Source organism: Eptesicus fuscus, chromosome 16 (genome assembly GCF_027574615.1).
Source record: "Eptesicus fuscus isolate TK198812 chromosome 16, DD_ASM_mEF_20220401, whole genome shotgun sequence".
In the NCBI taxonomy this organism is placed as follows: domain Eukaryota; kingdom Metazoa; phylum Chordata; class Mammalia; order Chiroptera; family Vespertilionidae; genus Eptesicus; species Eptesicus fuscus.
The window spans coordinates 66644960-66669439 of NC_072488.1; the positions used below are offsets into that span (position 1 = coordinate 66644960).

At 47.6% G+C, this 24480-nt stretch overlaps 1 protein-coding gene and 1 long non-coding RNA gene across 49 annotated transcripts in view; one reads left to right on the forward strand and one right to left on the reverse strand.

Moving 5' to 3' along the window:
* Positions 1-13821: 13821 nt before the first annotated feature.
* LOC129151885 (uncharacterized) lies at positions 13822-19633 on the reverse strand. Its single transcript, XR_008558594.1, has 4 exons — positions 19416-19633; positions 18010-18118; positions 16256-16418; positions 13822-14288 (listed from the first exon to the last, which is right to left on the reverse strand). It is a non-coding gene; the product is annotated as an uncharacterized LOC129151885 (long non-coding RNA).
* Positions 18695-24480, forward strand: part of MAP4K4 (mitogen-activated protein kinase kinase kinase kinase 4) — a 184345-nt gene continuing 178559 nt past the window's right edge. For all 48 annotated transcript variants that reach the window (XM_054728367.1, XM_054728377.1, XM_054728368.1 and 45 more), the window contains exons 1-2: positions 18695-18962; positions 19207-19272. In XM_054728367.1, coding sequence (XP_054584342.1) covers positions 18906-18962; positions 19207-19272 — 123 coding nt within the window. In that variant the 5' untranslated portion in view covers positions 18695-18905. The remainder of the gene's footprint in view (positions 18963-19206; positions 19273-24480) is intronic.

Below are 24480 nucleotides of genomic sequence, written 5' to 3' on the forward strand. Positions count from 1 at the left end.
AAACCCTGCCAGGCGGGGAGCGTGGCCTGAGGTCCCCCAGCCTGGCACTGGGACAGGGGGCACATCCTGAGGTCCCTTGTCAAGCCCCACCAGGCAGGGGGCTCAGCCTCAGGTCCCCTGTCCCAGTCAGGTGTCACGCAGACTCAGGTCCCTGCTGAATGCTCGTTAAGGCTTCTTACGGGAACTTGGCCTCTGCTGTGGGTGCAGCCATCTTGTGTTACGGGACCCCGCTCTGCTGTGGGTGCAGCCATTTTGTGTTACGGGACCCCCGCCTCTGCTGTGGGTGCAGCCATCTTGTGTTACGGGACCCCCGCCTCTGCTGTGGGTGCAGCCATCTTGTGTTACAAAATCCTTGCCTCCGCTGTGGACACAGCCATCTTGTTAAGGCGTGATGGTCAATTTGCATATTCATTCTTTATTAGAAAGGATAATATTGTTTTATCCTTTAGCACAATATTGAGAAAGAATATGTGTACCATTAGAACTCTATAGGAAAAATGTTTAATTCTCTGTATTTCATGTCTTGTAATATTTATTTCATGACTGATCATTGTCATTAGTTTATTCTTTAACATTATAATGAAAAAAATTCTTGGGTTGATCTTACACTTTCAGCTGATTCTAGTCTTCTATTTAATCTAATTATTTGTTTTTATTTCATAAATCAATAATAAGTATTAAAGCTAGGATTCAAATCCAGAGCCTGTGCTACTACACTGCTAGTAAAAGTTATAAAGACCTTTTTCTTAACCCAGTTAGAGTTTTTATCCTTTAATAAAGTAATTTTAACCCACCTACATTTATTGGGATAATTGATATATACTTTTACCATTTTGTTTTAAGGACATGAAAACTATCAAAATTTCTCTGATGTTATCACTTATAATGTATTTTTTCCTTTTCTCTATTGAGACTATGTACTTAAGAGTTTTTTGTTTCAGTTTGATTATTTTCATGCCTTCTTTTTCTCAGCATTGTTTTTCCACACTTACTAGGCTAATCTTGGCTTTCTGTGTTTGTATTTGACATTCTTTTTCAACTGTCATTGAATGTTTTGATTAGTCAGCTTATTCAGATCATGGAGAAGTATTAGGATTTGGGATTAGGTTCATGTGGGGAGCTTGTCTTCTGGGTCTCCCTCCTTTCTGGAGCCCCATTGCCTATTCTATGGACCTTCTGAGCCAAATGTCCGACTTAGGAGAAGTATTCATGTTCTTTAAAAGTGAATACTAAGGCCCTAACTGGTTTGGCTCAGTGGATAGAGCATCGGCCTATGGACTGAAAGGTCCCAGGTTCGATTCCAGTCAAGGGCATGTACCTTGGTTGTGGGCACATCCCCAGTGGGGGGTGTGCAGGAGGCAGCTGATCAAAGTTTCTCTCTCATCAATGTTTCTAACTCTCTATCCCTCTCCCTTCCTCTCTGTAAAAAAATCAATAAAATATATATTTTTTGAAAAGTGAATACTAAGTCGGTTCTTTTCACCTCTTTCTTCTGGCCTCTAATGTCCCTATAAAGGTCTGGAAGAACTTCAGAGAGTCAACTTGTATCTTTCTTTAACCCCAACCAAGTGAATATTTCTTGTTTGAAAGTAGTTGTAAGGTTTTAACCTGGGGACACATGCTGCTGTCACCATTGGATATGGACAGCAAAAAAAAAAAAAAAAAGAGGAAGAAAATAATTACTCCAAATATAGTTATTTAATTAATTGCTCTGAAAATTTCTTGAAAGTCCAGGCCTATTTTTTGCAGTCATTTATGCTAAATGTGGGTAAATTTTAGAATTGCTTTTCTGGTCCTGAATTTTAAACAGGACTTTTCATGTTGTTGTTTTCCCACCAATGCAGTCCTATTCAATCTTTGTCTTCCAGAAATTTCTAAAATTTTGGACCAAGGAAATTTCTTCCTGCATTTTTTGTGTTGTTGTTATGCTTTAGTTAGTTCTTTAATAGAGAGAGGGATAAAATATCTTCAGTTCTTGAGTTAGTCCACTTGATTCAGTACCCTCTACTTCATTTCAAAAATATATTCCTTGTCTCTAAAACAAAGTAAGTCGGGAAAGAGGAAGAGGTACATTTGTGTGTAACTTCATTCCTCACAGCCACTCCCAACAGGCTTAACTGAGGAACCTTTATCCCCAGTCTCATAGTCCACATCCACTGGAGACTATCATGCTTGGCCACACCAGGTAACTACCTTGTCTAATTTCTTGATGCACTCTCTCTTTTAGTTTCACCTTTCACTTGCACTCTGACCCCAAACCTACCTTCCCTTAATTTGAATGTTAGAGTTGTCTACTGGTCTACTTTCTTCTATAAAGAAAATTATCTAAGACACTAGTTTATATTAAAATGTTAGGAATTCTGGGATTGAATAAGACAGTTGTAGAAAACACTTTGGGAGTGATGGTAGTGGAGTAAGTTGAAGCTGCACAGACATGCTCCTAGGACCAAACTGGAATTACAACTAAAATACAAACAAACAAACAAAACTATCCTGAATAATCAACTGAAGACTAGCTGGAGAGAACCCTGATACCCAAGGACGGGAAGTGGAGACTGCATAGAGACTGGTAGGAAAAGCAGAGGTGTGAAAGGGCTGTCCAGGCACCCACGGATAGCAGCTGAAGTTCTGAAGAAATATCTCAGCTGTCAGGGGTTGCCAATGAGAACTCTGGGCTCTAAACCCCAAGCAGGGCCCCCAGCAGAGAGCACCATAACTGAGAAAGGTACGCATATACCATCTAACTGTGACAAGCAGCAGGGTTGCTGTCTGCCAAGGAGAGATGTCTGGAAATGCAGGCACTTACTTAAAGGCCCAATGTACAACATTTTGTGCAGCCACTCACCTTGGGCTCCAGCAGAGGGAGGGCAGAGAGGACTGGAGCTGTGTGAGCAGAAGTCATGATTGGGGGCTCTGAGGTTAGAGCTTGAAGGGCAGAAACCCTGTTTTCCTGTGCTGAATCATTCCCTTACACTGTGGAGGTCATCTTTCTTAGGCAGACCTTTGCTGTCCATGTGGTTTTTGCCTGGGGGAAGACAGTTACCCCACCCTATTGGAAAACCCCTTGCCCCATCCTGTGGAGTTTCCGAGGCCCATTAAGAGATTGAGATAAACAATTAGCCTACAGGCAGAAGAAATTGCCCCATCCTGTTGGGGAAACCTCTCACCCCATCTGTGGCTTAGGCTACTCAAGACTGAATCCAATAAGTCTGCAAGCAGAGGTAGGTCTTTGAAGGTTTTGAACTTTACCTGATCTAATTAGTCAGAAATAGTGTTTAACACTGTACTGCACTAGAGATTGGGAGGCATAGCAGATCTACCTAATACATAATCATAAACCCAAATAGCCAAAATAAAAAGACAAAAAACAACACCAAAATGAAAGAATAAGAGAATTCTCCAGAAGAAGAGCTAAATGAAATGGAGATAAGAAATTTATCAGACATAGAGTTCAGAATAATGATGGCAAAGATACTCAACAACATGAGAAAAGATATAGTAACTATGAAGAATGACATAGGACTAATAAAGAACACAATGGAAGGAATATGCAGCAGATTGGGGAAGCTGAGGATCAGATCAATGAATTAGAATGTAGGGCAGAAAAAATCAATCACACAATCAGAGAACCAAAAAAGAAAAAAAACAAATAAAAAACACAAAGATAGCTTAAGGGAATTGTGGGACAACATAAAATATCACAATATTTGCATAATAGGAATGCCAGAAGAAGAAGAAAGTGAGCAAGTGATGGAGAACGTGTTTGAAAAAATAATGGCAGAAAACTTCCCTAACCTGCTGAAGCAAAACGTCACACAAGAACAGGAGGCACAGAGGGTCCCAAGCAAGACCCAAACAGGCCCATGCCAAGACATATCATAATTAAAATGCCAAAAATTAAAGACAAAGAAACAATCTTAAAGGCAGCAAGAGAAAAGCAATTTGTTGCCTACAAAGGAGCTCCCATAAGGCTGTCAGCTGATTTCTCATCAGAAACTCTACAGGCCAGAAGGGAATGGCATGAGGTACTCAAAGTAATGAAAAGCAGGATCTGAAACCAAGCCTATCCAGCAAGGCTATCTTTCAAAATAGATAATGAAATAAAGAGCTTCCCAGTAAAAAACAACAACAACAGGGTTTTATCACCACCAAACCAGCTAACGGGACTGCTGTAAAGAAAAACCTAGGCATACAGAATTAAAATGGTAATAAATAAGTACCTACAATCATAACCTCAAATGTAAATGGATTAAATGCTGCAATCAAAAGACATAAGGTAGCTGAATGGATAAAAATAAAACATGAACCAACTATGTGCTGTCTACAAGAGACCCACCTCAGAACAAAAGACACACAGGATGAGAGTAAAGGGATGGAAAAAAAGTTTTCCATACAAATGGAATAAAAAGCAAAGCAGGTGTAGCAATACTCATTAGTGACTAAATAGACTTCAAATTAAGGCCATCACAAGAGACAACAAAGGTCACTACATAATGCTAAAGGGATCAATCCTACAAGAGGATATATTCCTGGTAAACATATAGCACACAATATAGGAGCACCAAAATATATAAAAATATTTCTAGAGGACTTTAAGAGAGAGATCATCAACAATCCTATATAATAAAAGCCCAGAGACCGAAACAGTGGAACAACCAGAACAACCAGAGACAGAGCACCACAGCCACTCGCCCTGGCTGGCCCTGCCCCCCAGGGAGTGGTTAGGGGCAATCAGGCAGGCAGGTGAGTGGTTAGCGGCGATGAGGAAGGCAGGCAGCATGGTTAAGGCGGGGTGAGACAGGCATGCAAGTGCTTAGGGACAATCAGGCAGGTAGGCAAGTGATTAGGGGCAATGAGGCAGGCAGGCAGAGGTGGTTATGGGTGATCAGGCAGGCAAGTGGTTAGGGGCAATCAGGCAGGCAGGCAAGTGGTTAGGGGTGACGAGGCAGGCAGGCAAGTTGTTGGAGTGATCAGGCAGGCAGATGAGTGGTTAGGCATGATCAGGCAGGCAGGCGAGTAGATAGGGGCGATCAGGCAGCCAGGCAAGCAGTTAGGAGCCAGCGGTTCCCAGATTGTGAGAGGGATGTCTGACTGCCAGTTTAGGCCCAAGCAGCAGTGATCCCTGTGGGATCGGGCCTAAACTGACAGTTGGACATCCCCTAAAAGGTCCCGGATTGCTAGAGGGTGCAGGCCAGGCTAAGGGACGCCCCCCTCCAGTGCATGAATTTCATACACCAGGCCTCTAGTCCTATATAATAAAAGCCTAATATGCTAAGTGTCTGGTCGTCCGGTCATCTGTGCAACCAATCAAAGCATAATATGCTAAGGCCACTCATCTGCTTGCTATGATGTTCACTGACCGCCAGGGGGCAGGCAGACAGTTGACTGGTCGACCAGTTGCTATGATGTACATTGATCACCAAATGCTCCTATGGATAGGTTAGCTTGCTGCTGGAGTCCGGCCAATCAGGACTGAGAGAGATAGGTCAGACATAGCCTGAAGCCCTCAGCCCAGCCTGCATCCTCTCCAATCTGGGACCCCTCAGGGGATGTCTGACTGCCGGTTAAGGCCCAATCCCACAGGGGTGCAATCCCAGAGGTTCCCCCCCTGATCCCACTTTGCTTTCTCCATCCTTTCTAATCAATCACCAATGGATTTCATGTAATCCACCTACGTCCTCCTCCTTTGATTGCAGTGTATAAGAATAGATGAGCCAAGGCCGGTTTGGCTCAGTGGATAGAGCATCGGCCTGCGGACTCAAGGGTCCCGGGTTCGATTCCAGTCAGGGGCATGTACCTTGGTTGAGGGCACATCCCCAGTAGGGGGTGTACAAGAGGCAGCTGGTCGATGTTTCTCTCTCATCGATGTTCCTAACTCTCTATCCCTCTCTCTTCCTCTCTGTAAAAAATCAATAAAATATATTAAAAAAAAAAAAAGAATAGATGAAAAACCGCCATTCTCTGGATCATTGTCCCAACTCATTGAGATTCTGCTTCCCGGAAATTGTCAACAGTTTGGCTCAAATAAACTCACAGAAATTCTTTCTTTTTTCTTTTTTTTCTTTACTGATTAAGGTATTACATGTGTATCCTTTTTTTAAAAAATATATTTTATTAATTTTTTACAAAGAGGAAGAGAGAGGGATAGAGAGTTAGAAACATTGATGAGAGAGAAACATCGATCAGCTGCCTCTTGCACACCCCCTACTGGGGATGTGCCCGCAACCAAGGTACATGCCCTTGACCAGAATCAAACCTGGGACCCTTGAGTCCGCAGGCCGACGCTCTATCCACTGAGCCAAACTGGTTTCGGCTACATGTGTATCCTTATCGCCCCATTAACCCCCTCCACCCCCCTTCATGCCCTCAGCCCCCCTGTTGTCTGTGTCGATTGGCTAGGCTTATATGCATGCATACAAGTCCTTTGCTTGATCTTTCCCCCTTACCCTCACCCTCCCACACCTTCCCTCTGAGGTTTGATGGTCTGATTGATGCTTCTCTGTCTCTGGATCTGTTTTTGTTTATCAGTTTATGTTGTTCATTATATTCTATACTACAGGCCCAGTGCATGAAATTCGTGCACTGGTGGGGGGGTGTTCCTCAGCCCAGCCTGCACCCTCTCCAATCTGGGACCCCTCGGGGGATGATACTATAGGGATCGGGCCTACATTGGCAGTCAGACATCCCTCTCACAATCCGGGACTGCTGGCTCCCAACCGCTCGCCTGCCTGCCTAATTGTCCCTAACCGTTTCTACCTGCCAGTCTATTCACCCCCTAGCCACTCCCCTGCCAGCCTGATCGATGACTAACTGATCCCCTGCTGGCCCGATTTCCCCCAATTGCCCTCCCCTGCTGGCCCAGTCACCCCTAACTGCCCTCCCTCCCCTGCAGGCCCAGTCGCCCCCAACTGCCTTCCCCTGAAGGCCTGGTCCCTCCAAACTGCCCTCCCCTGCTGGCCTTGTCACCCCCAACTTCCCTCCCCTTCAGGCCTGGTCCCCGCACAACTGCCCTCCCCTGCAGACCCAGTCACCCCTAATTGTCCTCCCCTGCTGGCCTGGTCACCCCTAACTGCCCTCACCTGAGGCCTGCCCCCCCCAACTGCCCTCCCTCCTCTGCAGGCCCGGTCACCTCCAACTGCCCTCCCCTGTTGGCCATCTTGTGGTGGCCATCTTTGACCACATGGGGGCAGCCATCTTGTGAGTTGGAGTGATGGTCAATTTGCATATCACCTCTTTATTAGAAAGGAAATAAGTGAGATCATGTGATATTTATCTTTCTCTGACTGGCTTATTTCACTTAGCATAATGCTCTCCAGTTCCATCCATGCTGTTGCAAGTGGTAAGAATTCCTTATTTTTTATCGCAGCATAGTATTCCTCTGTGTAGATGTACCACAGTTTTTTAATCTACTCATCTGGTGATGGGCACTTAGGCTGTTTCCAAATCTTAGCTATGGTGAATTGTGTCACTCGCTATGAACATAGGGGCGCATATATCCTTTCTGATTGGTGTTTCTGATTTCTTGGGATATATTCTTAGAAGTGGGATTACTGGGTCCCTCAAAACTGCCTCATATGTCTTATTCCTGCCCACTTACTGGTAATACTGTGTAAGAGAAGGAGGTATTTGGTAAGTTGTACTAGTAAATTGTGTGTGTTCGTGTGTGTGTGTGTGTGTGTAATATATTAAACACATCTGAAATGAATAGGCCGATGTGGGAATACCCTCTGTTAGGTTTGATCAAACTATTGAACTATTGAATCAATACCCCCCCCCCTGGGAACTGGCCTTTAGGCCGCTTCACAATGGACATTCCACTTGCCTAGACCACCATCCACTTGCTAAGACCATCCTCTCTCCCCTCCGGACGGCCCAGAATCCCGAACTGCACAGGGAAGTCTCCGCCCAGAAAAAGCCCGCCAGAAGTCCTTCAAAAACCGCTGGCTCCGTCACTGGGGCTGGAGCCACCCCGCCCAGCCGCCTGGTGTGCGGATGAGCGAATGAATTCGCAGTCCCTCACCATCTGGCCTCCTGCGGTCCTCCCTGGGCCACCTAACACCCTCTATGGCAGTGGTTCCCAACCTGGTTTTGGCCATGCCCCACCTAAGCATCTCTAAAATCCTGACATGTAATTCTTATTAAAAAAGTGAACTCCTATTCACAGGGAGGAAGCCTCAAAGGCCATTAACTTGGTCTAAACAAGCCTCCGAAGAACATGGCATCCATGAAACAGAAAAATAAAAGAACAAAAGGACAGTTAAGTACTGAGGAAGAAATCACTAAAAAATTTAAAAAATAATAATAATATGAAATCATATGAAGAAATAGCAGTTTTAAAACATATAATAGAGAACTGAAATGCATAACTATGTCACAATATATATTTATATACTGTATATGAGGCCTTTAAAATCATAAGAAATGCAAAAAATTTACTGTTTATAACTCATTTTCGAATAGACCCTCTTAAAAATCAAACTGCCCCCCTGTGGGGTGTGTGTCCACATTGGGAACCACTGCTCTAAGGCTTTGTTTTTCTTTGTCTTTAGTGCATTTAACCCTACCAGACCTGAGGCCCTGAACTTAACTGTCCCCTATACCTGGGCTCCTGAGCATTAAAGAGAAAAAACCAACATGATATAGAAAAATGTTAGTTACATGCAAACAAGTGCTTAGAATAATATGGAACTTGGAGACATTGTAGAAAATAGGTCTACCTTTCATCTAGTGCCAATATTCCAGCGCTATAGCGGCAGATTCGGAAATTACCGAAAAATCGGTACAGCGGCATATCACACACACAGTGGCCCTTGGCTTTCTTGTTTCAACATTTAAAAATGGCACGAAGAAGTATCCTTGGGGTTTAGCCTGTCCACTTTTGTGGAAAACAACAAACTGGGCATTATCTTTGCGCTGTTGTCAGAGCTCTAAATAGTTGTCAAGCCCTGGCTGGTTTGGCTCAGTGGACAGAGTGTCAGCCTGCGGATTGGAGGTTCAGGGGTTTGATTCCAGTCAAGGGCACATGCCTGGGTTGTGGGCTCAGTCCCCAGTGGGGAGCATGCAGGATCAATGATTCTCTTTCATCATTTACTCTGCATAGTGACATGTCTGGTTACACATTCTTTTCTTTTTTTTTTTTAAGGATTTCTTTATTTTTTATTTTTTATTTTTTATTTTTATTGATTTCAGAGAGAAAGGGAGAGGGAAAGAGAGATAGAAACACCCATTATGATAGAGAATCATTGATGGGCTGCCTCTTGCACACCCCCTACTGGGGATCAAGCCCGCATGTGCCTTTGACCGGAATAGATCCTGGGACCTTTCAGTCCATAGGCCAACGCTCTATCCATTGAGCCAAACTGACTAGGGCTCCCTTAGCTTTTTAGACACAAAACAGTCTTAACAAGAAGATGGAAATAAAGGGAGTAACCGCATGATAGCATACCCATGCTGATTTGCAGATGTCACTGAGTAAAATAAATGTGTGCATGTAAGTGAAATAAATATATTTGCTTTCAAAGGCATGCAGCAGCAATAGAATCACAGTCAGAGAATGAAGAAAGTGATGCTTGCTTTGCTCATGTGACACTACATTCCCTGGTCTATATTTTTATGCCAAGCAATTCGGTCAAACTTAGCAAAAGATAGCTCTTTTGAAAAATTAAATAAACAGGCTTAAATTTCCACTTAAAAAATGAAAGTATTTCAAGCAATGCAGTGGGAGAAAGTCACAAAGAACAGTTCAAAATCAGTAAGACACTATTTTAAAACATTTTCACTAATTCACAAATATCCCAACCAAACTGGAGGTTACAGAAGGCGAGAATCATTGATTAGCTGCCTCCTGCATGCCCCCCACTGGGGATTGAGCCCGCAACCTGTGCATTTGCCCTGACCTGGAATCGAATCAGTGACCCCTTGGTTCCTGGGTCAACGCTCAACCACTGAGCTATACCCGGCTGTTTAGTATTTTTATATCTAACTTAAAGATAATTCTTTTTTTAAAAAATATATTTTATTGATTTTTTTACAGAGAGGAAGGGAGAGGGATAGAGAGTTAGAAACATCGATGAGAGAGAAACATCGATCAGCTGCCTCTTGCACACCCCCTACCGGGGATGTGCCCGCAACCAAGGTACATGCCCTTGACCGGAATCGAACCTGGGACCCTTGAGTCCACAGGCCGGCGCTCTATCCACTGAGCCAAACCAGTTTCGACTTAAAGATAATTCTTTACAATGATTTGCAAACTGAAGTCATTCATTTTAAAATTAGTCTATTTGAAAATTACAGTGTAAATAAATGAAAGCAATTTGTAGTTAATAGTTAGAAGAGAGTTTTGTGTGTGTGTTTTATTTTGATAGATTAACTCAGTACTAAACACAAGTCAGATACCAAGAGGGGTGGCCAGAGAGAAGGTGAGGAAGTCCCGGCAAAGCTATCACAACCGCCCCTTTCCTAAACTATCCGTGTGCTGAAATGTGGAACCACTACCTTAGGGCAAGAAAGAAGAATGGTCTCCAACTTTTGTAAGAAACGCCAAAATTGTTAAATTATTGTTGTAGGCTAAATTGTGTCCCTCCACAAAAAGAAGATATAACCCCCAGTACCTCAGAATGTCCTTGGTCAGAAATAGGGTTGCAGCAGATGTGATTAATTAAGAAATAGTCGTGCTGGAGCAGGACTGGAGTCCTTGTGAGAAGATGGTCACTTGAAGACACAGACACACAGGGAGAATGCCCCGGGGTTGGAGCTGTGCAGTTGTGAGCAGAACACCAAAGACTGCGGGAGCCACCGAAGCTGGAAGAGGCAGGAGGAGCTACAGCCCACGTGTTCCGAAGGGCGCATGGCCTCTGAGTAATACACTTCTGTTGTTCTAAGCACCCAGTTTGTGGTACTTTGTTGGGGCAGCCATGGGAAACTCACACCATTACTTTATTTCATTTTATTTTAAATTTTAAGTTTCTACTTTTAAATTATAAAATAAGACATGCTCATAGAGGAAATTTATAGAACCACATCCCTTTTTATTATTTTACACATATTTTTAATTTTCAAATACAGCTTAAATTTCAAATACAGCTTACATTCAATATTCTTTTCTATTAGTTTCAGGTGTATAGTACAATGGTTAGACAATCACAAACTTTACAAAATGTTCTGCCCAATATTTCCAGTACCCAAGTAGCACCATAATAGTTATTACAATATTATCGACTACATTTCTTATGCTGTACTTTACAGCCCCAAGACTACTTTGCAAATACCAATTTATACTTCTCAATCCCTTCACCTATTTCACCCAGCCCCGCAATTCGCCTCCCCTCTGGCAACCATCAGTCTGTTCTCTGTATCTATGATTCCGATTCTCTTTTGTTTGTTTGTTTATGTTGCTCTTTAGATTCCACATATAAGTGAAATAATATGGTATTTGTCTTTCTCTGACTGACTTATTGCACTTAGCACAATCTCTTCTAGGTCCAGCCACACTGTCCCAAGTGGTAAGATTTCATTCTTGTTTTTTTTTAAATGTTTTTATTGATTTCAGAGAGGAAGGGAGAGGGGGAGGGAGATAGATACATCAATAATGACGGCCGAAACCGGTTTGGCTCAGTGGATAGAGCGTCGGCCTGCGGACTGAGGGGTCCCGGGTTCGATTCTGGTCAAGGGCGTGTACCTTGGTTGCGGGCGCATCCCTGGTGGGGGGTGTGCAGGAGGCAGCTGATCAATGTTTCTAGCTTTCTATCTCTCTCCCTTCCTCTCTGTAAAAAAAAATAAAATAAATAAATAAATAAATAAAAAATAATGACAGAGAATCATTGACCTTCCTCCTGCACACCCTGCATTGGGGATGTGCCCTGACCTGAAATCAAACCATGACCTCCTGGTTTGTAGGTTGACGCTCAACCACTGACCCATGCCGGCCAGGCAGATTTCATTCTTTTTTTATGGCCAAGTAATATTCCATTGTGCATATGTACCACCGCTTTTTTATCTAGTCATCTATTGATGGGCACTTGGTTTACTTCCATATTTTGTAAACAACACTGCAGTGAATGTAGGGGTGCATATATTCTTTTGAATTAGTGTTTCTTCAGATATACACCCAGAAGTGGGATTGCTGGATCAAATGGCAGTTCCATTTTTTATTTTTTGAGGGCCCTCCATACTGTTCTCCACAGTGGCTGCAGCAGTCTGCATTCCCTCCAGCAGTGCACGAGGGTTCCCTTTTCCCCACATCTTCGCTAATACTTGTTGTTTGTTGATTTATTGATGGTAGCCATTCTGACAGGTGTGAGGTGGTACCTCATTGTAGATTTAATGTGCATTTCTCTGATGATTAGTGATGTTAAGCATCTTTTAAAAAATATATATTTCAGAGAGGAAGGGAGAGGGAGAGATAGAAACATCAATGATTAGAGAGAATCATTGATCAGCTACCTCCTGCATGCTTACTACTGGGGATCGAGCCCGAAACCCAGGATCAAACCATGAACTCCTGATTCATAGGTTGGCACTCAACCACTGAGCCACACTGCCAGGGTGTTAAGCATTTTTTCATATGCCTATAGCCATCTGCATGTCCTCTTTGGAGAAGTGTCTATTCAGGTCCTCTGCCATTAAAGACAATTTTTTTTTATCAATCCTCACCCGAGGATTTTTTTTCCCATGAATTTTTTAGAAAGAGTGGAAGAGACAGAGAAGGGGGAAAGAGAGAGAAAGAGAGATTGGTTGATTGCCTCCTGCACTTGCTCCAACCGGGTGGGGATTAAACCTGCAAGGGAAGTACATGCCCTTGACCAGGAATCAAACCCTAGATCCTTTGGTGCCAGGGTGGGGTGACTCTAACCACTGAGCAACCGGCCAGGGCACTCCGCCCATTTTTAATTAAATTATTTGTTTTATTGGTGTTAAGTTGTATGAGTTCTTTATAAATTTTGGATATTAACCCCATATCAGATGTAACATGGGTAAATATGTTCTCCCATTCAGTGAGTTTGCTTTTAATTTTGTTGATCATTTCCTTTGCTGTGAGGTCATGGTTTGATTCCCAGTCAGGATACATGCCCAGGTTTCAGGCTCCATCCCTAGTAGGGGGCAATTAGGAGGCATCCGATCAAAGATTCTCTCTCATTATTGATGTTTCTACCTCTCCCTCTCCCTTCCTCTCTCTGAAATCAATTAAAAATATTCATTGACCATATAGGCTAGGGTTTATTTCTGGGCTCTCTATTCTGTTCCATTGATCTATATGTCTGTTTTCATGCCAGTACCATGCTGTGTTTTTTTTTAACCCTTACCCGAGGACATGTTTATTGATTTTAGAGAGAGAGGAAGGGGACATAGGGGTGGGGGAGGGAGAGATCAAACCCACAACTGTTTGTTGGTATAGGGCAGTGGTCGGCAAACCGCGGCTCGCGAGCCACATGCGGCTCTTTGGCCCCTTGAGTGTGGCTCTTCCACAAAATACCACGTGCGGGCGCGCACGTACAGTGCGATTGAAACTTCATGGCCCATGCGCAGAAGTCAGTTTTCGGCCTGGGCGAGTCTATTTTGAGGAAGTAACGTTAGAACACTCAAGGGGCCAAAGAGCCGCATGTGGCTCGCGAGCCGCGGTTTGCCGACCACTGGTATAGGGGACAATGCTGCAACCAACGGAGCCACCTGGCTGGGCAGTGCCGTGCTGCCGTGATGACTGTGCCTTGTAGTGTAGTTTGATATCAGGCAGCCTCCAACTCTGTTCTCCTTTCGAAAGACTGCTATGGCTATTTGGGATCTTTTGCGGTTCCATTTAAATTGTGGATTATTTGTAGATCCACATGTCTTGAAGGGGAGAAAAAGCACTCACAGTTTTGTCAACCCAAAGTTACTAAAATGTAATGTATTTCCTTCCTATTTTTCCTACGAACAGCTTTTATATTTTATGTAGCCATGACTATAATCTCACACCTATTTTGTATAGTCATATTTTCAATTAACATTACAACATGCATTTCTATATTATTACAGACTTTTTGTAAACATCATTTGAATTTTCAAAATATGCAATGTTGCCCAGATTATTGTTGGTCAACTCTATTTTATATTTCTACTATTTTCATTATTTTGGTCAGTCTTCTGTATCTGATTCTGAGGAATTAAAAGAGTTTTTATTATCTCACCAATTCTGTCCCAAATGTACTGTGTGAGAAATAAGAGGTAGGTTATTTAGTCCAAAGTAGACCCTCGTAGACCATGGTCATAATTCAGTGGACAGGAAGGAGGACACAGTTCATCCTCAGGTATACCTATGAGAAGGAAGAAGCACTTGGTAATGACGGAACTGGCAGTTAGTGAGTACTTGCTCCCAAGACACCAGGCTGAGTGATCTAACCACTGAGCTAGTGCTGACTCTGGGAGAACTGAATCCGGAGCCCAGGTGTCCTGGTTCCCACTCCTTCATCATTTCTACTTTCCCGTCCCTTCACTGTGCTCCGGGGGATCATCTTTCAAATAAACTCCCTGAACCAATTCCTTGTCTCAGGATCTCCTTTTGCAAGACCTGAGCTAAGACAACTCCCTCAGCAGAGTGACAGCCTCTGCAGGCCTGGCAGCGGGCTGGGAGGGCCGTCTTGCCTCTGGTCCACTTCTTCTTTTGCTGCCCTTTGATCTGCTTCTGCATCCCACTCAACCACCGCGCTGTGCACTAGAGTCCCTGCTTCCTTTTAATCAAGTTGAAAGGATTGTGTCTTTTGTCCCGTGCTCAAAGGTGCCGGTAAAGGGCTGAGCTCTGCGGCTGAACCTACAGCATTCTACGTGTTCCACCAGCTCCCGCTGCTCGTGAGACCCATTCTCACTCTGGCTGAGGCGTCTGAGCGGTTCGAGGGTTGAGGCTGGGGTTACATAAATCAGAGTCTCTAAGGCCCTAAGGGGCCTTCCAATCATTTCCATCCAAACTCCTAATATCACATATTAGAAAACAGGGGCAGAGAGGGTGAGCATTTGCTCAATACTTTGTGCAACAGAGATTAAGAACTTGACCTCTGACCCTTAAGCCTATGGTCTTCGCTTTCTCCGAGTTTTCCTGCACACATCTCCCCATTGTTTCCTTTGTTTGACCCAGTTCCTCCAGCTCACTGTGATTTCCATCATTTACTTCCAGGTGACCTAATTCTTCTATGACCCTGAGCCCTTAACTTATATTCAGGCTGTTTCACACAGCTCTGCTGCCCCATTCTGAGGTTGAAAATAAACTTCCATCAATATTTTAACAATAAAGAAAAAACTATGAAATAAGTAAAATGATGTACGGGGGTTGTCACTTTTCACCTCTTGTATAGCTCGGCTCCCCTGGAGTTTCTGTAACTGGGTGTAAGCTGAGTTACCCTGGGAGAGGCACATTTAAATCCCTTGGTCCACTGAGCTCTCACCTGCCACTGGAGCTTGACTTGATTGATAATCTGGGTTCTGTTTTTAAACCCCATATTACCCATGCCTCAGTTTTTCTTCTGGTCTCACCTAAACCATCTAGCTTTATCTTCCTGGGTTCTCCTAACTGAGTCCTATGGCCCAGAATGGCCAGTTTCTCATTCTTTGTCTATGTGAGAGGTCAAATGTTTTTTCCTTCAGCCTAAAATACCAAATTAGTATTTTTTTTCCCCAAAATTATTGTCTTGATTATCTTTTTGGGGGGTTTATTTTGGGTTCTCAAATAGACCCTTGAGGACCAGGGCCATGACTGAAGCCCGCCCCCTGGCATCCCATGCTGCGAATGCTAGTAATGAACTAAAGGTTTGTGTCCCCATATGCTGACACCCTAAGCTCCAGTATGGCTGTTTGGAGATGGGGCCTGTGAGGACATAGTTAAAGTTTAAATTCATCAGGTCAAAAGGTTGGGCCGTATTAGATAAGACACCAGAGAACTGGTTTTTCTCTGTGTGTTAACACTCAGGAGAGCCCCTGTGAGGACAGAGCAAGAAGGCGGCCATTGGCAAGCCAGGAAGAGAGCTCTCACCAAAAGCCAAATCATGTGGAACCTTGGCCTTGGACTTCCAGCCTCCAGAACTGTGGGGAAATAATTTCTGTTACTTAAGCCACCTAGCCTGTGGTATTTAGTATGCAGCCTGAGCTAATACCTGCTGACTGAGAACTTGGCCTCTGTCCTTGAAGCTGGAGCAGAGCTGCATGTTGGGCAGGGCACACGCTCCCATCCTTTTCTGTGTTCGTGACAGCATCCTCCCAAATGTGAACAAGGCTCCCACCACAGCATGTTTACCTCCTCGTGTACGCTGCCTCTGGCATCCCACCAGAAGCCCAGTCTTCAGAGAGTCCACTGGCACAAGAACTTCCGTACCTCCCGCCTCCAGGCCTGGCTCTTCTGCCTGTGCTCCTGAGACTGCCTCTTCGCTGCCCGTTCACTCTGGTCTTCACCTAGCATACTGAAAAGGAAACAGCCTCAGAAGTTGGCAACATGTGCAAGGCTGCACAACTGGTATCAGAACTAGGTTCACATCCAGTGCATTTTTGCCCTAAATCCAGCATCGGACCACTTTTTGTTTAGCCAGAATTTATGATGTTCTGCCATTAGCTATAGCTATTTATGAAACAATCTTACACTCATTATTCGATTGTAAGCTGTGAGGGTCCTAACCTTCCTTGTATCTTGAAAAATGGCTAAGCCAGTGCCTTGCAGTGGGTAGGTACGGAATTGAAAGTGGGAATCAGCGTCACAGTGGTGAGATGGGGAAACAGCAGCATGAGAGACTTGGAGAAAGATCGGGAGGAGGAGGAAGAGATGGTTTCTGAGTTGAGCTTGAGGTAACAGAGAAAATTTGGCTGGGCAAAGAAGAAGGGAGTGGCCTGAGGCAGGCCTCTATGTCACGACTTTAGAGTTGAGGCTCTAATAGTGGTCCTGTGGGGGCAGGGGCTGGTGTTTATGCATGGCTTCAGCTATGCACACCAAGCAAGTCACTTAACTTTTTTAGACATTGGTTTCCTAATGGGGAAAATAAGAGTACCTACTATTTGGGGTTAATGTGAATAATACAATAATGCATGTAAAGGACTCAGCACACTGTTTGGACCCAATACGTGTTATCTATCATGAATAATAAGCACTACTAAAATACTATTACTAGTAATATGATCTGAAAGTTCACATGTGCACCAGTCTAGCTCTCTAAGTAAATTATTTAATTTACACTCAAAGATAATGCCATTGCTGCTGATAGATTATGAAGCAAAATCAGTTAAAAGCACTGAAGTTCCGAAGAACACTCTGATTACTATGATTTTCCCAATGGATTCCAGGCGTCCTTGAATGTATTGTAGCCTTACAAAGGATAGTCGAAAATCTTGGAAACCAAACTGCTGGGAGGCAGGAGTGCTAAACGTCTTCTGGGTATAAGACTCAGTTGGCTGACCTGCTCCACTTCCAGGATATACTTTTAAGGAATTTAGGGACATCCCTTATCTTTCAGTACTTTGGTTTCCCCATCCCTAAAATAAGGATAATATCACTCCTGGTCTGTAGAGGGATTAAATCTGGTACGGTGTGCAAAGCAGGAATCGGGAGATGATGATCCGGGGATGTTTGTAAACCTAACTCTGAGGCCTGTGAGGCTCTGGTCTCAAAGTGCGACCTCCGTAACAGCAATGTTAGCGCCTTCTGAGGACTTGTTAGATACACAAACTCTGAGGCCTGTCCTGGACCTGCTGAATCAGAAACTCTGGAGGTGGGGTCAGCAATCCGGCTTCTCCAATCCCTCCTGGTGATCCCCTCACCTAGAGAACCTACGTGAAGTGATAGGGAGCCATTGAAAGTTTTCATCCAGTAAACATTCTTGGTTAATATAATTAAAATTGGTTAAAAGGTTAAAAAAAAAATCTTGGTTAATAGGATTAAATTGTCTAACTACTGACAAGTTTCCAAAGTTGCTGGAAGATGCCTGTGTATTGATCTTTAATGATCTCCAGGCACAAAACTTGGGTTAGTGCCCATGACCCCAGACACCTGAGCACACTCAGCACCTGGCAGTTAGAGAAGTTGTTCGGGAAACTTTCCACCCACAGTTTGGGGACCTGGCAGGCAAGGAATGCTCAGCGAATCCCCCAGCTACAACCGGGTCACAAAGTTGGCCTGGAAAAGAAGAGCAAGGACAAGAAAACCGTGTAGGGAATCAGAAATGAGGGTCTTGAGAGTAGAGAATCCAGAATCCGGGGTGCGGGAAGGCGATGGGGATGAGCGGGAGTGAGGAGGAAGAGAGGACCCCCTGGGTAAGGTACACCCATTCCGCGTCCCATGGGACACGAGCCTCTTGCACTTGAGTCCCGGCACAGGGCTAGTGCACCCCGGTCCCGCGTCTCCCGCAGCCCGGCCATTGTTCGGCCGCACCTCTCCGCCCCCTGAGGCTCCTTCACGCCCCCCGGGCGTCGCCCCGAGACTGGGGCGGGGCTGCGGTGAGAGCGCTTCCGCCCGGCTTTCCAGCCAGAGCCAGCGAGGGAGCTGCTCTCCGCCCGGCGCTGCCGCCCCGCCCCCAGCCCCGCCCCCAGCCCCGCCCGCTCCCCGCCCGGCTTCTCGCCGCCAGCCCCGCCCCCTCGCCGCCCCGCACGGCCCGCCCGCCAGCCCCGCCCCCTCGCCGCCCCGCCCCGCACGTCCCGCCCGCCAGCCCCGCCCCCTCGCCGCCCCGCCCCCCCGCCCCGCCCCGCGCCCGGGCAGCTTTGTCTCGCGGCCTCGCGCTCCTTCTTCGGCTCCCCCGGCGTCGTGGCCCAGCTGGGCCCGTCTGCAGGCGCCGCGCGGGGCCCGAGCGCCATGGTGTGAGCGCCGCCCGCGCACGCCCCCCGCCCCCGCCCCCGCCCCCAGCCCCGGCCTCGCAGGCGGACACCGGCCGACCCTCTCCCGCCGCCCGCCCTGGGCGAACGGGAAAATGGCGAACGACTCCCCGGCGAAAAGTCTGGTGGACATCGACCTCTCTGCCCTGCGGGTGAGTGGCCGCGCCGGGCGGAGCCGCGGGCGCGCGGCCCCTTTGTCTGCCTGCGGCGGGTGCGGGCCGGGCGCGGGCGGGTGCGGGCGGCGGGTCGCGCCCCGGCTCCCGGCCCCCGGCCCTCGGCTCAGGCGAGCGCGCCGGGCGGAGCCCAGTCCTCGAGGCCGCCGTGCGTGCAGCGGCCCCGCTCTCTGGTTCATTGTTCGCTGCTCGCGGACGGTAACCCCTCCCTGCTCTCGCCTAGGACCCGGCGGGGATTTTCGAGCTGGTGGAAGTGGTTGGCAATGGCACCTACGGACAAGTCTATAAGGTCAGTGTGGACCCTCTTTGTTCCCGTGCGCGCAGACTTCGCGGGGCTGCGAGCCGCTGCCGCCCGGGGCCGCCGCCGGCGGGGTGGGCCGCGCCCCGCGCCCCGCGCCCCGCGCCCCGCGCGCCGGCCTCGGGAGACCTCACTTCCTGGCTCTGAGATAAGGAGCGCTGCTGAGGGGGACATCTTTCCTGAGGCGGCCTCCTGGTGTTGCTCCCCGAATCTGGCCTTGTGCGTGTGGATTAAAACTCAGAATAGCAGGCCTCGTCTGTGATTATCCTAAACCACGGCCTGGGCCTTGAGAGCTGTCCTCCCGCGTCCTCTTGTGAGTGCCGCCCGAGGGCCCGAGGTGCCGGGTGCTGACACCAACTCCCGACCTGGTCCTATTGACGGAAGCGGGCTGGGGCCGAGGGAGGGGCGTGTGTTTGGGCCCCGGAGCCGGAAGCGCGGCCGGTGAGGGTTGCCGAACCCGGCTCCGGGAAGAACCTGTTTGACAGGTGTGCCATCCGGACAGCGGTGAGGGAGGGCGAGCAGGAAAGAGGGTGCCCAGCTCCCACACCACCCAGGCCTCTCCTTCCCCAACACCCACCGCCCCACCGCCAATGAACCGAACCGAACCGAACCGGGAGCCCAGCGGCCTGACGCCGACACCGGGCGGCCTCCGCCTTCCTGGCGCGGCCTCTCCCTCGTGCGGGGGCCGGGGGCCGGGGCCGGGGGCCGGGGGCCGGGGGCGCAGGCCTGGAGCGCTCCACGCCCCGGGTGAGGGGCTCCGCGTCAGGATGGTTTCTGCTTATTAAACGCTGGTTTGGAGGTTGTGTGCACTGGGCGTGTTCCCAGCCGGAGAGCGTGCGCGGTTGGGAAGAAGTCCCTCCTGAAGCGGGCTTTGTGGCTCTCCATGAAGAACTGGCATTGTCTCACTGGAAATGGAGGAGGGGTTGGAAGCCGACTTGGACATTTTCTTGGGCCAAATGAAGTGTGGAGCCTGTTGTCTGTCTTCTGCTTCTTGAGAGGGTTTGTCTGCCGCCTGAACCCCCGCCCCGGCTCCCGGCCTGGGCTGTAGGGGGCCTGGGGTCTGGACGGGAGGGTTCTTAGGGGATCGCAAGCGGAGTGGCCTGCGTTTTGTTGTTGAGCTGTTGGGGCCCAGGCCGGATTTTTGAGTTTGAAAGGGAGCCCTGTTAAGTCAGCCTCCTGGGCTGGCCTGAATTGGACGCCTCTGGAACATTTTGGAGAAGATTGTGCTGCGGTTCACTGAGCGGCCTGGTAACGGGCTCTCCCACTCCCCCGCCCCAGTGTTTGCTCAGGAAGGAGCCAGTTTTTTCTAACCCGGTTTTTCTGGCCAAATCTCAGTGGTGAGTGTACTCTTCCAAGTGAGCGAGCCAGCGCGTGCCTCTGACCTGGTCACACGGTGGTCGGTGGTCTGTCTTCCTGGGTCAGCTTGGGTGTGAGGGGGGTGAAGTGAGCCAGAGGCTGGCAGTCTGCGATTAACCAGAAGGAAGAAGGAAGACCGAGCCTGCGTGTGTGAATGGCTGTAGGAGGGGGAGATCTTTGTGGCAGGGGTAGCCGGCTCCCGGTTTTACCTCCGCATTTCCTCTGCTTCTGGCCCCTGAGCACTGCATTTGGGAAGTGTTCGGGATTCCGGCAGTGACAGCTCTCTGACTACAGAGTTTGTACCTTTGAGGAGGAAATCTCAAATTATGCAAACCTACGGAATTAAAAAATCTGCAGAAGAGGCATACAATCATGAACAAAATAGTGCCTGAGATTTTGCTAACCAGCAGTTCTATTTTATTACTTTGGAAAATTTCAACATATACAAGGAGAGAGAACAGATTACTCAGTTTAACAGTTACCAGCACATGACTAACCTGGTATCTGTGGTCTTCCTCCCGCCTTATCGTAACCATTTCACCCATAAACTCTTCAGAATGTACTTTTTTTGTTCTGTAGATAATCGCAAAGCCTTCTCACACATTTTCCTGATGGTTTCATGCGTGTTTTCTTAGTATCACAGACGTTCTTCAATGGTTATGCGCTGGGAAGTTTAAGTCTTCGCGGTGGTGGAGATAGCAGAAGCAGTTAACGTCTCCGTTTTCTTCTCCCTTCAGATGTGTAACTTCTAGAACTACTATGCATAGGAGTTTGTTTAGGGTATTTGTTGGCATGATTTGTATATGGTAGTTTTGGGATTTGGTTGTTAACACTTTAGCATTTGTTTATTGCTGCTCAACATCCCACAGTGTGAATAGCATCAGAGTTGGGAAATATTTGTGACTATTTATAAAGAAATTCTTTTTTCTTAAAGCAGTTTTAGGTAAAACACCTGTAAGCTGAACAACCCATAGTCCTAATTTATTTCATTGTTAAGTTTTTGTTTTTCACTTTATGAACTTTTTATGTTATAGCGACAGTGGTTTATTTTGAGAAGACTATATGTGAGGGAGTTTTTTGAGTTTTGATATGTTCTGTGAAATGGCTTTTTTGGCATATCTATATCTATAAAACGCTAATATGCAAATAGACCGAACAGCGGAACAACCAAACAACCCGTGCTATGAGTGCGTGCGCGGGCCGGCGCTGTCAGCAATGCTGGCAGACGGGACCAGGAGCACCGGTGGGAGGGGCCTGGCGGGGGCGCGGAGGATGGGCTGAGACCCACCCGCCCCTGTGCCCACCGCAGCCTTGTGGCCCACAGTTCCTTTCAAGGTGCATGAATTTGTGCACTGGGCCCCTGGTAGTTTATAATTTTCTCTATCTCTAAAAAAATAGTATGTAGTCTGGGTATAATTGAACAGTGTATACCTGAATCTTAAAAAAGGAGTTGAAACACAGGATATATTTTGTTGAGAGAAATTTATTTTTTGCCTTAGGTTTCTGAGGGCTCACAGGGAAGGTCACACATATAAATTAAAACTTAAAAAAATTGTGAATTTCTCTTTGCAGTGTTTTATTCATAATACCACATATGTGTAACAGAAGTAGCTATAGGATGATCTTGTGCATGTTGAGTAAATATAGTGAATTTCAATTATTTTAATCGAAGGGAGAAAGTGCTAGCTTGAAAAATAAAAACCAGAAATAATAAATCAAAATTCCTTTTATGTCACATTCGATTTTATTATTTTAAATATTTTGACTGTTTTGCTGTTACTGTATATGTCGTGAGGATACAGTGGCTGGTATTTTCAATTGTCTGGACCTGGAGAAGGAAGGCCCTGCCTCTGGAGAGGTACTGGAGGGAGTGAGAGGGAGCGAGGGTGGAGCTCAGTGGGTGAAGTGTCTGCTTTGCGGTCAGAGCTCCTCCCAGGGAGGACCGAGCCCCTTGGCCCTGTCTGACCCTGGCCCGGGAGGCGGAGGAGGAGAGTTCTCTGGCCGGAGGATGGTCAGCAGCACCAGCAGAGTTTGCCACTGTCCGCACTGTGCTCCTGCCGTCACCCTCACTCACTGGAGGACGATGGGGAGGGGTTGTATGGCCGGAAGGCTGCTGGTGACCTTTGGGAGTGGCAGGAGGGTCAGGGAGCAGTGGGCATCTCGGGGAGAGGTTGCTTGTGCACGCTTTGAGGAGGGACATCATTCTTTGAGCATTGAGGAGCCATTGGAGTTTGTTGGGCTTGAGGTCCCTGTGAGTAGGAGATGTGATCAGATGATGTTTTGGAAAGGAACAGGAAAGATGGCTCGCCTAGGACAGCAGCCCAGGAGAGAGCAGGGGAGGCGGTGGCGGCAGTGCTGGGAGAGCAAGAGCGAGAGCGAGCGTAGGGGGTGGACTCGGGGCTCCATTGAACTTGGTGGTTTGCTCATTCTCCACAGGCTTTGGTGTGGCCCTTTACATGGGTGCACTGCTTGCCCACCGGCTCAGGAGCCTTGGGACTTGTGAAAGGGCCAAAACCCCTTTCCAGTGCTCACCGAAGAAGTGCCATATAAATGACATTTTGAAGCAGGCACTTGGACTGTTGTGCCGAGTTGTCTAAATGTTATCTTCCATCGTCCCATCTTTTGTTCTTCACCAGATGTTCTCCCCGGGGGCAAACCAATTCTGTAGAAGTAGGTGTTTCCTCAGGAGGCGTGGGCCTGCCACGGGGGGGGGGGGCCTGTGCAGACTTGCTAGGACCGAGTTCCTTAATGTGCGGAGGGTTCCGGACCTGTCAGGTGGGAGGAAACCAGCCTGCTGAACACGTGTCGGTGTGCACCTCTTAAGAAATGCCAACCCCAAACTTCCAAAAATTGTGTTGGAACTCAACTAAATCAGGAACATCTAACCACCAGGTAAAGCCCTGCTGATGATGGGTTTTTAATTCTTGTTGCTTGAAACTTTGTGATAAGTATGTGTTCATTTGCATAGTTGTGGACTTGTATTTTGCCTTTTTTCTTAACCAATATTGGATATATTGTGTATTTCTACGTATTGACATAATCAAAAAATGTTATCTGAGGGCATTTTTGGTGCAGTGATGTGTGTTTGTAGATTCTGAACTGATCCTGGAAGAGCAAAGAATCTAATCTAATAATAGACAAATATGCAAATTGACCGCACCTTCGCTACACCTAAGCCACGCCCACCAGCCAAGCCACGCCCACCAACCAATCAGGACAAGTATGCAAATTGCCCCAACAAAGATGGCGGCTAATTTGCATATCAAGACAGTGTCAAAAGAAGCCAAGAGCTGCAAAGGGGAGTAAAGCTTCGAAGAAGCAAGCAAGCCAGGGGGGCGGGGGGAGGAGAAGGGAGGAGCAAAGTCAGGGCCGTGGGCGAAGGGAAAAGAAGGCGGGCTGGAGGAGAAGGCGGGGCCGGCGGCAAGGGCGGGGCGGAGGCGGGGCCGGGGCCGAAGGGAAACGCGGGCAGGCTGGAGGAGAAGGCGGGGCCGGCGGCAAGGGCGGAGCGGAGGCGGGGCCGGGGCCGAAGGGAAACGCGGGCGGGCTGGAGGAGAAGGCGGGGCCGGCGGCAAGGGTGGGGCGGAGGCGGGGCCGGGGCCGAAGGGAAACGCGGGCGGGCTGGAGGAGAAGGCGGGGCCGGTGGCAAGGGCGGAGCGGAGGCGGGGCCGGGTCCGAAGGGAAACGCGGGCAGGCTGGAGGAGAAGGCGGGGCCGGTGGCAAGGGCGGAGCGGAGGCGGGGCCGGGGCCCAAGGGAAACGCGGGCAGGCTAGAGGAGAAGGCGGAGCCGGTGACAAGGGCGGGGCGGAGGCGGGGCCGGGGGCGAAGGTGAGGCGGGCGGCAAGG